We start from the raw sequence: 13,233 nt of genomic DNA, 5'->3' as shown, positions 1-13,233 counted from the left end.
TATCTAGCTATCTAGCATGTATCCACCCATCCATCCATTCACCCAGTCTATCTATCAGACTGTCTGTCTATCATCTATTTGTCTTTCTAACACTCTCTCTCTCCACCCATCCTTCCAGTATATCCATCCATCCATCTAGCTATCTATTTATTTCCACCTACCTATCTCTCTCTATCCATCCATCCATATCTATCTCTGTCTGTCTCTCTTTCTCTCTTTCTCTCTCTCTCACATCTATTCACCCCTTCATCCAGTATATCTATCTGTCTGTCTGTCTGTCTATCATCTATCTGTCTATCATCTATTTATCTATCTGGCATCAATCATCTAACTATTTGACTGGCTAACTGACTATCTGTCTCTCTCTCTCTCTCCACCCATCCTTCCAGTATATCTATCTATCTATCTATCTATCTATCTATCTATCTATCTATCTATCTATCTATCTATCTATCTATCTATCTATCTATCTATCTATCATCTATCCACCCAATCTAACTATTTGACCAATAGCTGTCTGTCTGCCTGCCTCCCCTCCACCCATCCTCTCAGTATATCTACTTGACTGTCTGTATCTATCCATCCATCCATCGCTATCTACCCCCAAATAAGACACCCCCTGATAATAAACCCAATCGGGCTTTTGAGCGCATGGCAATAAGGCCAAGCGCTTATTTCAGGGTTAAAAAAAATATAAGATAGCATCTTATTTTCTGGGAAACACGGTATGATTCTATCTCACTGTGTGTCTATATTTGTCTATCTATGATCTTCCTTCCTTCCTTCCATCCATCCATCCTTCCTTCCTTCCTTCCTTCCTTCCTTCCTTCCTTCCTTCCTTCCTTCCTTCCTTCCTTCCTTCCATCCATCCATCTGTCTATCTTTCTATCTCTGTTGTTATCCGGATACTAAGCCACATAGGAGATGGCAGCCCTCCAGTGACTTGCAGAAGGAAACTGATACCCATGCCCAGTTTGGCAATAAGGTGTGACGTGAGAGACCCTGGATGTCCTATCAACGCCCCCCCCCTCCTCCCAACTTCATTCTGGAACCCTGTGAAGCTTCCAGGTAGTCTTCTAGGGTGGCCCCATGTAAGGCACATTGCAGCAGTCCAAACGAGAGCTGGCCAAAGCGGGAATGAGTGTTTGGGGCACCTACACGCATTTTTTATCCCTTGCGTGCCCTGAGGGTAGCGTTACCTCCTGGCTGCTCACCAACACAAGCTTTCTTCCCATTGGGCATGGCAAGGCCTGAGCCAACGCGCAGGTCTAGGAGAGAGGACGCGCATTTCTTGGCACGCGCTTTGGGCCCTTCCCATGAAGGACCAATTTAAACGCTATTTGCGGAGCACTTTTCGGCTCCTCTTTTCTCAAGGGCTTCTCTGATGCAACGTTCCGCTTCGTTTTCTCCCGCCCTGCTGTTGCAACCCGTGGCCCAGTCTTGCTCGGTCTCGACGGGGTAGCCCCGTTGGTGCTTTGGCAGAGTTGGTCGCCTTAGTGACGGGTCCCGAGGTGGGCTCGGGAGGTTGGCACTTGCAAGTCCTTTGGTGGGCTAAGATGCCTTCGGTGTGCTGGACTATGGAAATAATGTAGACAAATGTTTAGAGTTAAGGGACTGATGCATTTGTTGGTGGTATCTTTACCAAAGGAAGTTGCTTCTGCTTATGTTTTTCTTTCTTTTCCCCCCTTCCTTCTTTCTTATACTTTTTCCTTTCTCAAATCTTGTTGGTTTATCTTTTAACTTTGAAAATTAAGTTCACCCCCCCTCTGTCTTTCTATATCTGTACATCTGTTTATCTATCTATCTCTATATATATCTGTTTATATATCTATCTTATTTGTCTATCTGTCTGTCTATTTATCATCTATCTATATCTACCTACCTACATATCTACCTACCTACCTACCTATCTACCTACCTATCTCTCATCTATCTATTTATATCTATTTACCGGGCTTCTCCGAAAATAAGACCGGGTCTTATATTATTTTTTGCTCCAAAAGACGCATTAGGGCTTATTTTCTGGTTAAGTCTTATTTTTGGGGAAATGCAGTACTAAATGCATCCATCTGGCTGACAATCTTATTTGTCAGTTTGGTCTTATTTTGGAGGGTAGGGCTTATATTACAAGCATCCTGAAAAATCATGCTAGGACTTATTTTCTGGTTGGGCCTTATTTTCGGGGAAACAGGGTATCTATCATCTATCGATACTTTATCTGTGTATCATCTATCTATATCTATATCTATCTATCTATATTATTTATCTATATTATTTATTTATCTATATCTATCATCTATCAATTATCTATCATTTATCTATCTGTCTATCATCTATCTATTATTTATCTATATTTATTATCTATTATTTATCTCTATTTATATTCTATCTGTCTGTCTGTCTGTCTATCTATCTATCTATCTATCTATCTATCTATCTATCTATCTATCTTCATGTGCTATCAGATTTGCCAAAATTTGGAAGCCCGTCTTAAAAAAAAAAGTTTCTTGTCCATTTGTTCTTCGTTTCTCCATCCTAGCTTCCTTAAATGTGCATGTCGGAGAGAGTAAGGCACAATGTTTTGCTTGAATTCATACTTCTGCAGGTAGTCCTTGTTTAATGACTGCCTCGTTTAGCGACCATAGTTACAGCAGTGATGAAAAAGGAACTTTGCAAGCAGTCTGCACATTTACGAACCTCCGTAGCTCTGTAAAGCAAGTGAAAACTCAACTCAGATTATCGGCACAGTTGTGGGTTCACTTAGCAACCGCTTGTCTTAACAATCAAGTTGCTGGTCCCAGTGTAACCTTCGTAAAAGGTCACCCCATTTTGGGGTCTGCAGATCCCACTGAGACCTGTCAGCAAATTGCACTGCCGGCTTCTTTAAGTTGCTGTTGTTGTTGTTAGTTGCGAAGTTGTATCCGACCCATCGCAACCCCAAGGACAGCATTCATCCAGGCCTTCCTGTCCTCTACCATCCTCTGGAGTCCATTTCTTTAAGTTAGATCCTTTTAAAAATAGCCACCCTTGAAAACTGAATTTAACCAAGGTTTGGTGATATTACAGAATAGAATATAGAATAAGAATGTTGGAAGGGACCTTGGAGGTCTTCTAGTCCAACCCCCTGCTTGAGCAGGAGACCCTATAATCAGGTTTGTCCAACCTCGCCCACCCATCTTAAAGCAGGCTGGCTGGGGAATTCTGGGAGTTGAAGTCCGTAAGTCTTAAGTGGCCAAGATTGGATATTTATTTTTATTTTTATTTATTTATTTAATTTTGTCATAACAATATACACAAGCATCACACAAAAAGATTATATAATATATAAACATATATATGGGGAGAAACAAGGAAGTATAAGCATATATCTATATATAGGAAAAGAACAATAGGACAGGAACGGTAGGCACGTTTGTGCTCTTATGCACGCCCCTTATATCTCCGGTCTAGACCACTGTTTCTCAACCTTTAAGATATCGAGACTTCAATTCCCAGAATCCATCTATCTTAAAGCAAGCTGGCTGGGGGATTCTGGGAGTTGAAGCCCACAGGTCTTAAAGTCGCCACGGTTGGACACCAATCCCTTCTTCAAAATTTCCAGCGATGTTTTCGGAACATCCTTGCAGAACAGCACAAGTAGTTCCCTACGTACGACTGGCTGCTTAGCGATTGTTCAAAGTTACGACGGGTCTCCCCAGAGCTGCTTACAAACCCAATTTTGAAGTTCTTATTCTCCCCTCCGCCGCGGTCACGTGATTACATTTTGGGCACTTAGCAGCTGGCACCGTTCCCCCGTTTGCTTCTCACCATCTCTCTACCCAGGTGCTCCTCGGAGGCACGGCTGGCAGCTGAGGTTTCCTTGTTTGTGTAGGCAGAAGTGCTTTTTGTCCTGATAACAATCAACAAGCTTTAGTGCCACAATTCAGAATGTGTCTACCTGTCTCCTACCAACCTGCCGCAGTTCCTTTGCAGAATTCAGCCCCAAATTAGTGTGGCTAAGTGGGACATGGGTTAAGTGAGTTTTGCCCCGTTTTACGACCTTTCTTGCCACGGTTGTTAAGTGAATCACTGCAGCTGTTAAAAGTGAGTAACGCGGTTGTTAAGTGAATCTGGTCTCCCCAATGGCGTTGCTCGCCAGAAGGTCGCGCAAGGCAATTACATGACTCCTGGACACTGCAGCCGTCATACGTGTCAGTCAGTTGTCAAGCATCCGAATTACCATGGCGATGCCACAACAGTTGTAAGTGTGAAAAACGGTCATAAGTCACTTTTTCCAGCGATGTTGTAGCTTTGACAGGTCACTAAATGAACTGTTGTAAGTCAAGGACTACCTGCATACCAATATTCCTTCCTTCCCTTATCTTCCCCACCACAACAACCTTGTGAGGTGTGGGTTAGGCTGAAAGAGGGTGATTGGCCGTAAGTCACCCAGTCAGCTTTCATGCCTAAGGCGGGACTAGAATTCACCGTCTCCTGGTGATTGGCCCAAAGTCACCCAGTCGGCTTTCGTGCCTAAAGCGGGACTAGAACTCACTGTCACCTAGTGATTGGCCCAAAGACACCCAGTCGGCTTTCATGCCTAAGGCGGAACTAGAACTCACTGTCACCTGGTGATTGGCCCAAAGTCACCCAGTCGGCTTTCGTGCCTAAGGCGGAACTAGAACTCACTGTCTCCTGGTGATTGGCCCAAAGTCACCCAGTCGGCTTTCGTGCCTAAAGTGGGACTAGAACTCACCGTCTCCTGGTGATTGGCCCAAAGTCACCCAATCAGCTTTCATGCCTAAAGCGGGACTAGAACTCACTGTCTCCTAGTGATTGGCCCAGAGTCACCCAATCAGCTTTCATGCCTAAAGCGGGACTAGAACTCACTGTCTCCTGGTGATTGGCCCAAAGTCACCCAGTCGGCTTTCATGCCTAAAGCGGGACTAGAATTCACCGTCTCCTAGTGATTGGCCCAGAGTCACCCAGTCGGCTTTCATGCCTAAAGCGGGACTAGAACTCACTGTCTCCTGGTGATTGGCCCAGAGTCACTGAATCAGCTTTCATGCCTAAAGCGGGACTAGAACTTACTGTCTCCTGGTGATTTTTTTTTTTTTTTGCATTTATATCCCGTCCTTCTCCGAAGACTCAGGGCGGCTTACACTATGTCAAGGAATAGTCTTCATCCATTTGTATACTATATACAAAGTCAACTTATTGCCCCCAACAATCTGGGTCCTCATTTTACCTACCTTATAAAGGATGGAAGGCTGAGTCAACCTTGGCCCAAAGTCACCTAGTCGGCTTTCATGCATGAGACAGGACTAGAACTCACCATCTCCTGGTTATTGGCCCAAAGTTACGCAGCTGGCTTTCGTGCCTAAGGTGGCACTAGAACTCTCTGTCTCCTGGTTTCTAGGCCATCACCTTAACTGGAAGATGCCCCCTGCACCCCACTGTATTTTGCTTTTTAATTTAACTTATTTTCACATTCAATGCGTTAACATTATGTACATTCTTTTACCTCGTCTTGCTTTTTTAGCTTTTCTGTTTAATTCTTCTCATTTTAATTGTCTTGTGTAGTATTATTTTTTTTAATCCTATCGTAAGCCCCCGAGAGTCACCTGACAGTCAGAATGGGTGGCTTATGAATTTAATAAATAAATAGGTAACAATTTCCCTATCCCATTTTACCATTTGCTGGGAACGGGAGGCCTGTTGTGTCTGCGCCCCCTGAGCCGGGCCCCCTGCCAGAAAGTGACTTGGAAAGTGAGGGGGAAGGGCCATCAGGACTTACCTCTGGAGCACCGGCTTCCCTGGCTCAGCTCCAGGAGCCAGAGGCAGGCCAGGTGGAGGAGATAACGAGGCCTCCGTCCCCTGACTCTTTCCCTCCCCAGGCCACGCCTCCAGACCTGGCTGATGGCAATCAGGCCTGGCTGGACCCTAGGTTTCGTAGGCAGGAGAGGCGGGAACAACAGAAGCAGGGGTGGGGCAGGCCTTGGAAGTGCTGAGTCATGGAGCCACACCTTACAGGATATAAAAGCAGCAAGGGCTGCTATACTACTTCGTGGCAAGCAAATCAACTGCTTAGAGGGAGAATTAGACCTGAAGTCCTGTTTGTTCCTGGCTGACTCATCAGCATCAAGATAGATAACAGAGACACTTAGCAGACGCTCTGCTGCCAGAGCTGATAGTTGCCGGCTAATTAAGTCATCGCTCGTGTCTCCCGGACTGCGGAGGGGGACAGAACAAGGCCTTCATCCCATTTGCAAACTTGACGTGGTGGAAAAATTTAAAACCAGAGGCCTGGGTGGGGTGGGGTGGGAGGAAAGGATGGATCTGGGGAATATCTTTTTAAACCAGTCCTTCTTTTTCTTATCCTTCTGAGCCAGGAAGCTGAGGGCCACCCTGGATGAATATACCACGCGGGTCGGGCAGCAAGCCATCGTCCTGTGCATCTCTCCCTCGAAGCCCAACCCGGTTTTCAAAGTCTTTGGGGCGGCACCGCTGGAGAACGTGGTAAGACTCCTCTGCGCCTTCCTCGCCCCTCCCTAGTTGGGAACCTGGAAGCGGAATTGAGTTGGCGGGGGTGGGGGGGAGGGGAGGGAATGGAGAAGTTTGGGAATTGCCAGAAGAAGATGGTGAATGGGAGTGAGGGGATGCAAAGCCTCCCCTCTTTGCCTCCCCAAATACTAACCTCAGAAAACCAGGCAGTTATTTTATTTTTACTCAAAGGGTAAAAGGTGAGATACCAGAAGGCTCCCCATTTTTCCACTCTACATAATCTACAACTGTGGGACCCAACTCCGCTCTCTGAGTTTGGTGGTTTTCTTGCAGATGTTTCATGACCCATCTAGGTAACATCATCAGTGTTAGAAGGGAATGGGATTTGCAAGGAGGAGGAGGACTGTGAGGTCCTTGGTGCTCTCTGAGTTTGGTGGTTTTTTTGTTTTTGTTTTTTTTATTTCATTTTGTCACAACAGTATACACAAACATCAACATAAGAAAATCAACACATTATAAAAGAAAAATATATATATAAGCAAAAGCATGCAACAACCATGTTAATTTGTTATAACGAAAGGGAACAATAGGACAGGACCGGTAGGCACTTTTGTGCTCTTATGCACGCCCCTTATTGTCGTCTTAGGAATGGGGTGAGGTCAACAGTATACAGTTTTTGGTTGAAGATTTTGGGATTTTGAGTAGAGACTATAGAGTCTGGTAATGAGTTCCAAGCATTAACAACTCTGTTACAGAAGTCATATTTTCTGCAATTTTCTTGCAGATGTTTCATGACCTATCTGGGTAACATCATCAGTGCTAGAAGGGAGTGGAGTTTGCAAGAAGGAGGAGGACTGTGAGGTCCTTGGTGCTCTCTGAGTTTGGTTCTTTTGCAGAGATTTTACTACCCAAATAGGTAACACCATCAGAGCTAGAAGGGAGTAGGGTTTGCTCTCTTGTTTACATACAAGCGATTTGCTTGTCAGTGTTGATGGGAGTGTTGTTTCCTTCTTGATGGTTCCTTGATCACACCAAGCCCCAAAACACTAGAGAATACCTGGAAGCCTGGCATTCAAACAAATCGGCCATCAACAGGCACACAGATATAAACAACATCTACACACCATTCAGAAAAGAGAAGTGAATCTACTCCTGTTAAGGAACTCAGACAATTCAAACAGTAAGCAGCAGCCTAATTAAGAAACACCCAAGAACACTCCCACCCCCACTGATAGGGCAAACAACTTGTCTATAAATTAATGAGAGCAAACCTAGCACTGATCCTTTATTTATTTATTTTATTTATTTATTTTGTCACAACATCATATAAAAAGGATTATATAGTATATAAACATATATATGAGTAAATATTAGGAGGTATAAGCATCAATATATATATAGGAAGAAGAAAAGAAAAACAATAGGACAGGAACGGTAGGCACGTTTGTGCGCTTATGCACGCCCCTTATGGTCCTCTTAGGAATGGGGTGAGGCCAATAGTAGAAAGTTTTTGGTTAAAGCTTTTAGGATTATGGGAAGAGACCACAGAGTCAGGTAAAGTATTCCAAGCACTGATGATTCTGTTACAGAAGTCATATTTTCTGCAATCTAGATTAAAGTGGTTGACATTAAGTTTAAATCTATTGGTTACTCTTGTATTGTTGCAATTAAAGCTGAAGTAGTCTTTGACAGGAAGGACATTACAATAGATGATTCTATGAGTTAAACTTAGGTCTTGTTGAAGGCGACGGAGTTCCAAGTTTTCTAAGCCTAGGATTTCAAGTCTGGTGGGATAAGGTATTTTGTTGTTTTCAAAGGAATGAAGAACTCTTCTTGTAAAATATTTCTGGACTCGTTCAATTGTATTGATGTCATAGATGTGGTGAGGGTTCCAAACAGGTGAGCTGTATTCTAGAATTGGTCTAGCAAATGTTTTATATGCTCTGGTTAGTAGTGTGGTGTTTTTGGAAAAGAAGCTACGCAGGATTAGGTTTACAACTCTTAGAGCTTTTTTTGCTATGTAGTTACAGTGGGCTTTGGCACTTAGATCATTCGACATGAAAACTCCAAGGTCTTTAACGGGATGGGGGTCATCTGTAAGGTAATGTCCATCAAGTATGTACTTAGTGTTTGGGTTCTTTTTTCCAATATGTAAGACTGAGCATTTGCTGGTTGAGATCTGGAGTTACCAGGTTTTAGACCAAGTGGTTAGATGATCAAGGTCTTTTTGGATGATAGATGCATTGTCTGTGGTGTTAAATAGTTTGACATCGTCAGCAAAGAGAACAAAATTACTTGAGATATGGTCACAAAGATCATTAATGTATAGTATGAAGAGTGTTGGTCCAAGGACGCTGCCTTGAGGAACGCCACTCTTGACAGGAACAGGATTCGATAAAGCATTGCCAATTTTGACCACTTGTTGTCTGTTAGACAGAAAAGCAGATATCCATTTGTGGAGGGGTCCTGAGATGCCATAGGATGTTAGTTTTAGGAGAAGTTTATCGTGTACTACTGAGTCAAAAGCTTTGCAGAAGTCTATGTAGATTGCATCTATTGTTTTGCCTTGATCAAGATTTGTAGTCCATATGTTTTTACAGTGAAGAAGTTGTAAGTTGCATGATAATTTTTTCCTGAAACCAAATTGTTTATTGGAGAGTAGGTTGTTAGTTTCTAAGTGTGAGGTAATGGATTGGTTGATGATTGATTCCATGACTTTGCAGGTGACGCAGCACAGAGAGATCGGTCTGTAATTTTCAACTAAGCTGGGGTCTCCTTTTTTGAAGATTGGGATGACGGTAGCCAGTGACCAAAGTTTGGGAAGGGAACTGGTAGTGAAAGCTTTGTCAAAGATTATGCTTAGGGGTTCTGCTATATTAGTGGAATATATCCTGTTGTCTAGTTGGGTAAGGAAACATTTGCAAGAAGACAACCAAAGCTCAGGGAGCACCAAGAAACCCACAGTTGTCCTCCTTCACTCCGCAACCCTCCTTCCCTTCTATCGCTGATGATGTAACCTAGTTGAGTCATGAAACGTCTGCAAAAAAATCACCAAGTCCAGAGAGCACCAAGGACCCCAACACTCCTCCTCCTCCTCCTTCTCCTTCTCCACTCCACAAACTCCTCTCCCTACACCTTACTCCCTTCAGCACTGATGATGTTACCTAGTGGAGTCGTGAGACGTCTGCAAGAAAACCACCAAGCTCAGAGAGCACCAAGGACCCTACATTCATCTTCCTCCTCCATTCCACAGCCTCCCCCCCTCCTTCCTAGCACTGATGAAGTTACCTCGTTGGGCCATGAGACGTCTGCAAGGAAATCACCAGGTCCAGAGAGCACCAAGGACCCCACAGTCCTCCTCCTCCTTCTCCTCCGTGCAACTTCCCCTCCCTTGTGACATTGATTATGGTCCTTAGCTGGGTCATGACATGTCTGCAAGAAAACCTCCAAGCTCAGATCACCAAGCACCCCGCCCCTCCTCCTCCTCCTCCTCTTCCTCTTCCCCTACACCAGTATTGGCGAACCTTTTCAGAACCGAGTGCCGAAATGGGAGCGTGCACATGCTGGAAACCAAAATAGCAACTCCCTGGCACACATGCTCAGGAGCATCAGAAAATGGAAGAACAGTTCCCCAGCGCACATGCACGCCAGGGAGCGGCTGTTCTGGTTTCTGGCGCTCCTGCATGCACAAGACCAGCTGGCGGTGCACATGTGCGCACCAAAGAACCTGGAAAAGCAACAGGTGACAGCTGGTGTGCCCAGAGAGATGGCTCTGCGTGCCGCTTCCGGCACACGTGCCATAGGTTCGCCATCACGGCCCTACACAGACCCCACTCCCTCCCTTCCAGCACGGATGATGTTCCCTAGCTGGGTCACGAAACGTCTGCAAGCAAACCTCCAATCTCACAGAGCGCCCAGAACGCTGAGCTACGAACCTTCTCTTCGGCCAGTACCCGATTCCCCCAAAGGGCCACCCCTCAACCCAACCTCACACGTGGGGACTTGAAAGCCTCAAGAGCCTGGCTGACGACCTCACCAAGCGCCACCATCTCCCCACTTTCGCTGAAGTCCCTGCCCTCCCTTATAAAACCTCCCCGACAACCACCACCACCCCTGCCGCGGCGTAACGTTGCTCGCCGTTTCATCATCTCGCTGGCCCCGCGCCTCCCATCCTTTGGGGGCCGAGGGCTGTTTTTCCCGGGCAGCTGCGGCGTTGTTTGCTCGCTCGTTCGCTCGCTCTGCTGTGCGGCACCACGAGCAACGCGAACGCGTCCCTCCTCCCACCCCACCCCTGTTTCCGTTACTTAGCGGTTTCTTCCCTCCTGTCGCTCTCGGCTCTTGTTTACCTCTGCGATTCCCCACAGGTGCGCAAGTACAAGAGCATGATCCTGGAAGATTTGGAGTCAGCGCTGTTGGAGCACGCACCTGCACCGCAAGAGGTGAACTCGGAGCTGCCCCCTCTCACCATCGACGGGATTCCGGTCTCGGTGGATAAAATGACCCAGGTAACCAACCGAGAGAGGTGGAAACATGGAGCAGGTTGCTAAGAGAGGGAGGGAGGGAGCGCGAAACGTCTCTGGCCGATTGGGTTCCCTCCCCCCCCCCAGTCAAGCATCTCTCTGCCTCTTCTCATAACTCCTTGGAGGCGCACTTAATTCTGCCCCTCCCTCCTGGGAGAGAACCGCAGCGATCGATCTTCTAAAATGCAAGCAGTCCTCGACTTACGACGCCAATTTCAGCCCCAAATTTCCACTTGCTGAGCGGAACACTTCTTAAAGTGAGTTTTGCCCCACCTTACCGCCTTCCTCGCCATGGTCCTTAAGTGAGTCACTGCCAGTGTTAATGTTAGTAACAAGGTTGTTAAGTAAGCCTGGCTTCCCCCTGGATTCTGTGCATCGGACGGTCGAAAAACGGGATCATGTGATCCCAGGACACTGCAGTCATCACAGATTTTTTATTATCTTTCTTCCTTCCTTTCTTCCTTCCTTTTTTCTTCCTTTCTTCCTTCTTTTTCTTCTTTCCTTCCTTCCTTCTTTCTTTCTTCCTTCCTTCCTTCTTTATTTATTTATTTCCTTCCTTCTTTCTTTTCTTTCTTTTTCTTCCTTCCTTTCTTCCTTCCTTCCTTTCTTTCTTCCTTCTTTCTTTCTCTTCCTTCCTTCCTTCCTTCCTTCCTTCTTTCTCCTTCCCTCCTTCCTTTGTTCCTTCCTTCCTTCTTTCCTTCCTTCCTTCTTCCTTTCTTCCTTCCTTCCTTCCTTTCTTCCTTCCTTTTTTCTTCCTTTCTTCCTTCTTTTTCTTCTTTCCTTCCTTCTTTCTTTCTTTCTTCCTTCCTTCTTTCTCCTTCCTTCCTTCCTTTGTTCCTTCCTTCCTTCCTTCTTTTTCTTTCCTTCCTTCCTTCCTTCTTTCTTTCTTTCTTTCTTTCTTTCTTTCATATTGTGTTTTTATGTCCTTGTACGCCACCTTGGGTCGCCCTAAATAAATAAACACGTGTCCATTGCCAAACGTCCAAAGCCAGATGCCCTTAACAGCCCCATGGCTCATTTAACAACGGTGGCAGTTCCCTTAACAACTCCGGCAAGAGAGGTCGCAAAAGGGGGCAAACCTCACTTCAACGGCCGTCCCCCTTAGCAAAAGCAGAAATTTTGGGCTCAGTAGTTGGCCGTAAGTCCAGGACCACCTGTATGTCAAGGAGGCCTCACGAGCTGTGAAACTTGAACTCCGGCTTGGCAACGTCGGGCTGTCTCCAGAACCCTGACGGGTCCTTGGGAAGCAGAGAGATGGCGTTCACGGCCGGTCACGTTCTGCTCATCATTAAAGCTCTCGTGCCTGAGCGGGCTTGCTGTGCGTGGCTCTCCTTGATTGCGCCCCCAGGGCCACCTGACAAGTGCTCGGCGTGGCACAAAACTCTCCGTTTCTAATTAATCCACCTGGGGGGAGCCCAAAATAGCCCTTTTCAAAGCAGCCAGATGGAGCTTACGGACTCCAGAACCTCACCTGAACAGGAGCATCTCCACTCCGTCTTGGCCTGCTTCTCCCTTGAAGGAGGGGCGTTCGTAAGAAGCGGGTTAAAAAAGAAAAAAAAGAAAGAAATCACACCCCACAGGCCTTTGGGCTGAGTTGAAGAGGGCCCATTGCGTAGAGGGAGAAGGTCTTCTTTGGGGCAAAGGGCCCCATGCTGAAGACTTTCTCTGGGCCAGGGGTCTGCAAACTTGGCTCTTTTAAGACTTGTGGACTTCAACTCCCAGAGTTCCTCAGCCAGCTTTGCTTTGCTGGCTGAGGAATTCTGGGAATTCTGAGGAATTTGCTGGCTGAGGAACTCTGGGAGTTGAAGTCCACAAGACTTAAAAGAGCCAAGTTTGCAGACCCCTGCTCTGGGCAACCATGTCAGTCTAGGGCTGTGATGGCGTGCATGCACACTGGCCAGCTGCTCTGTTCCGGGTTCTGCTGCTCGTGCACACTCCAGTTTCGGCATTCGGTGCCAAAAAACATTTGTCGTCACTGGTCTAGGGCAGGGGTCAGCAACCTGCAGCTCTGGAGCCGCATGTGGCTCTTTCACCCCTCTGCTGCGGCTCCCCGTAATTCAAAATAGGCGTCACAACTGCCAATGTGCGACACCCGCCGACACACGATTTATTGAGCATTTCAACCCCCGGTAGACCAACCATGAATAAATCCAAGAAAAGAAAAGTTTCAGAAGGAAACAGAACATTTAATGCAACTACCTGTGCTAGTTTTGTGGCCTCTCAAGAAATA

The 13,233-nt window shown here is 46.1% G+C and overlaps 1 protein-coding gene across 2 annotated transcripts in view; it reads left to right on the top strand.

The window, feature by feature from the left end:
- Positions 1–13,233, top strand: part of NRF1 (nuclear respiratory factor 1) — a 57,352-nt gene that overhangs the window by 15,370 nt on the left and 28,749 nt on the right. For both annotated transcript variants that reach the window (XM_058190638.1, XM_058190637.1), the window contains 2 exons: positions 6,372–6,498; positions 10,848–10,988. In XM_058190638.1, the coding sequence (XP_058046621.1) occupies positions 6,372–6,498; positions 10,848–10,988 (268 nt within the window). The remainder of the gene's footprint in view (positions 1–6,371; positions 6,499–10,847; positions 10,989–13,233) is intronic.

This window comes from Ahaetulla prasina, chromosome 7 (assembly GCF_028640845.1).
Source record: "Ahaetulla prasina isolate Xishuangbanna chromosome 7, ASM2864084v1, whole genome shotgun sequence".
Lineage (NCBI taxonomy): Eukaryota > Metazoa > Chordata > Lepidosauria > Squamata > Colubridae > Ahaetulla > Ahaetulla prasina.
This window is presented reverse-complemented; position numbering and strand designations above follow the sequence as displayed.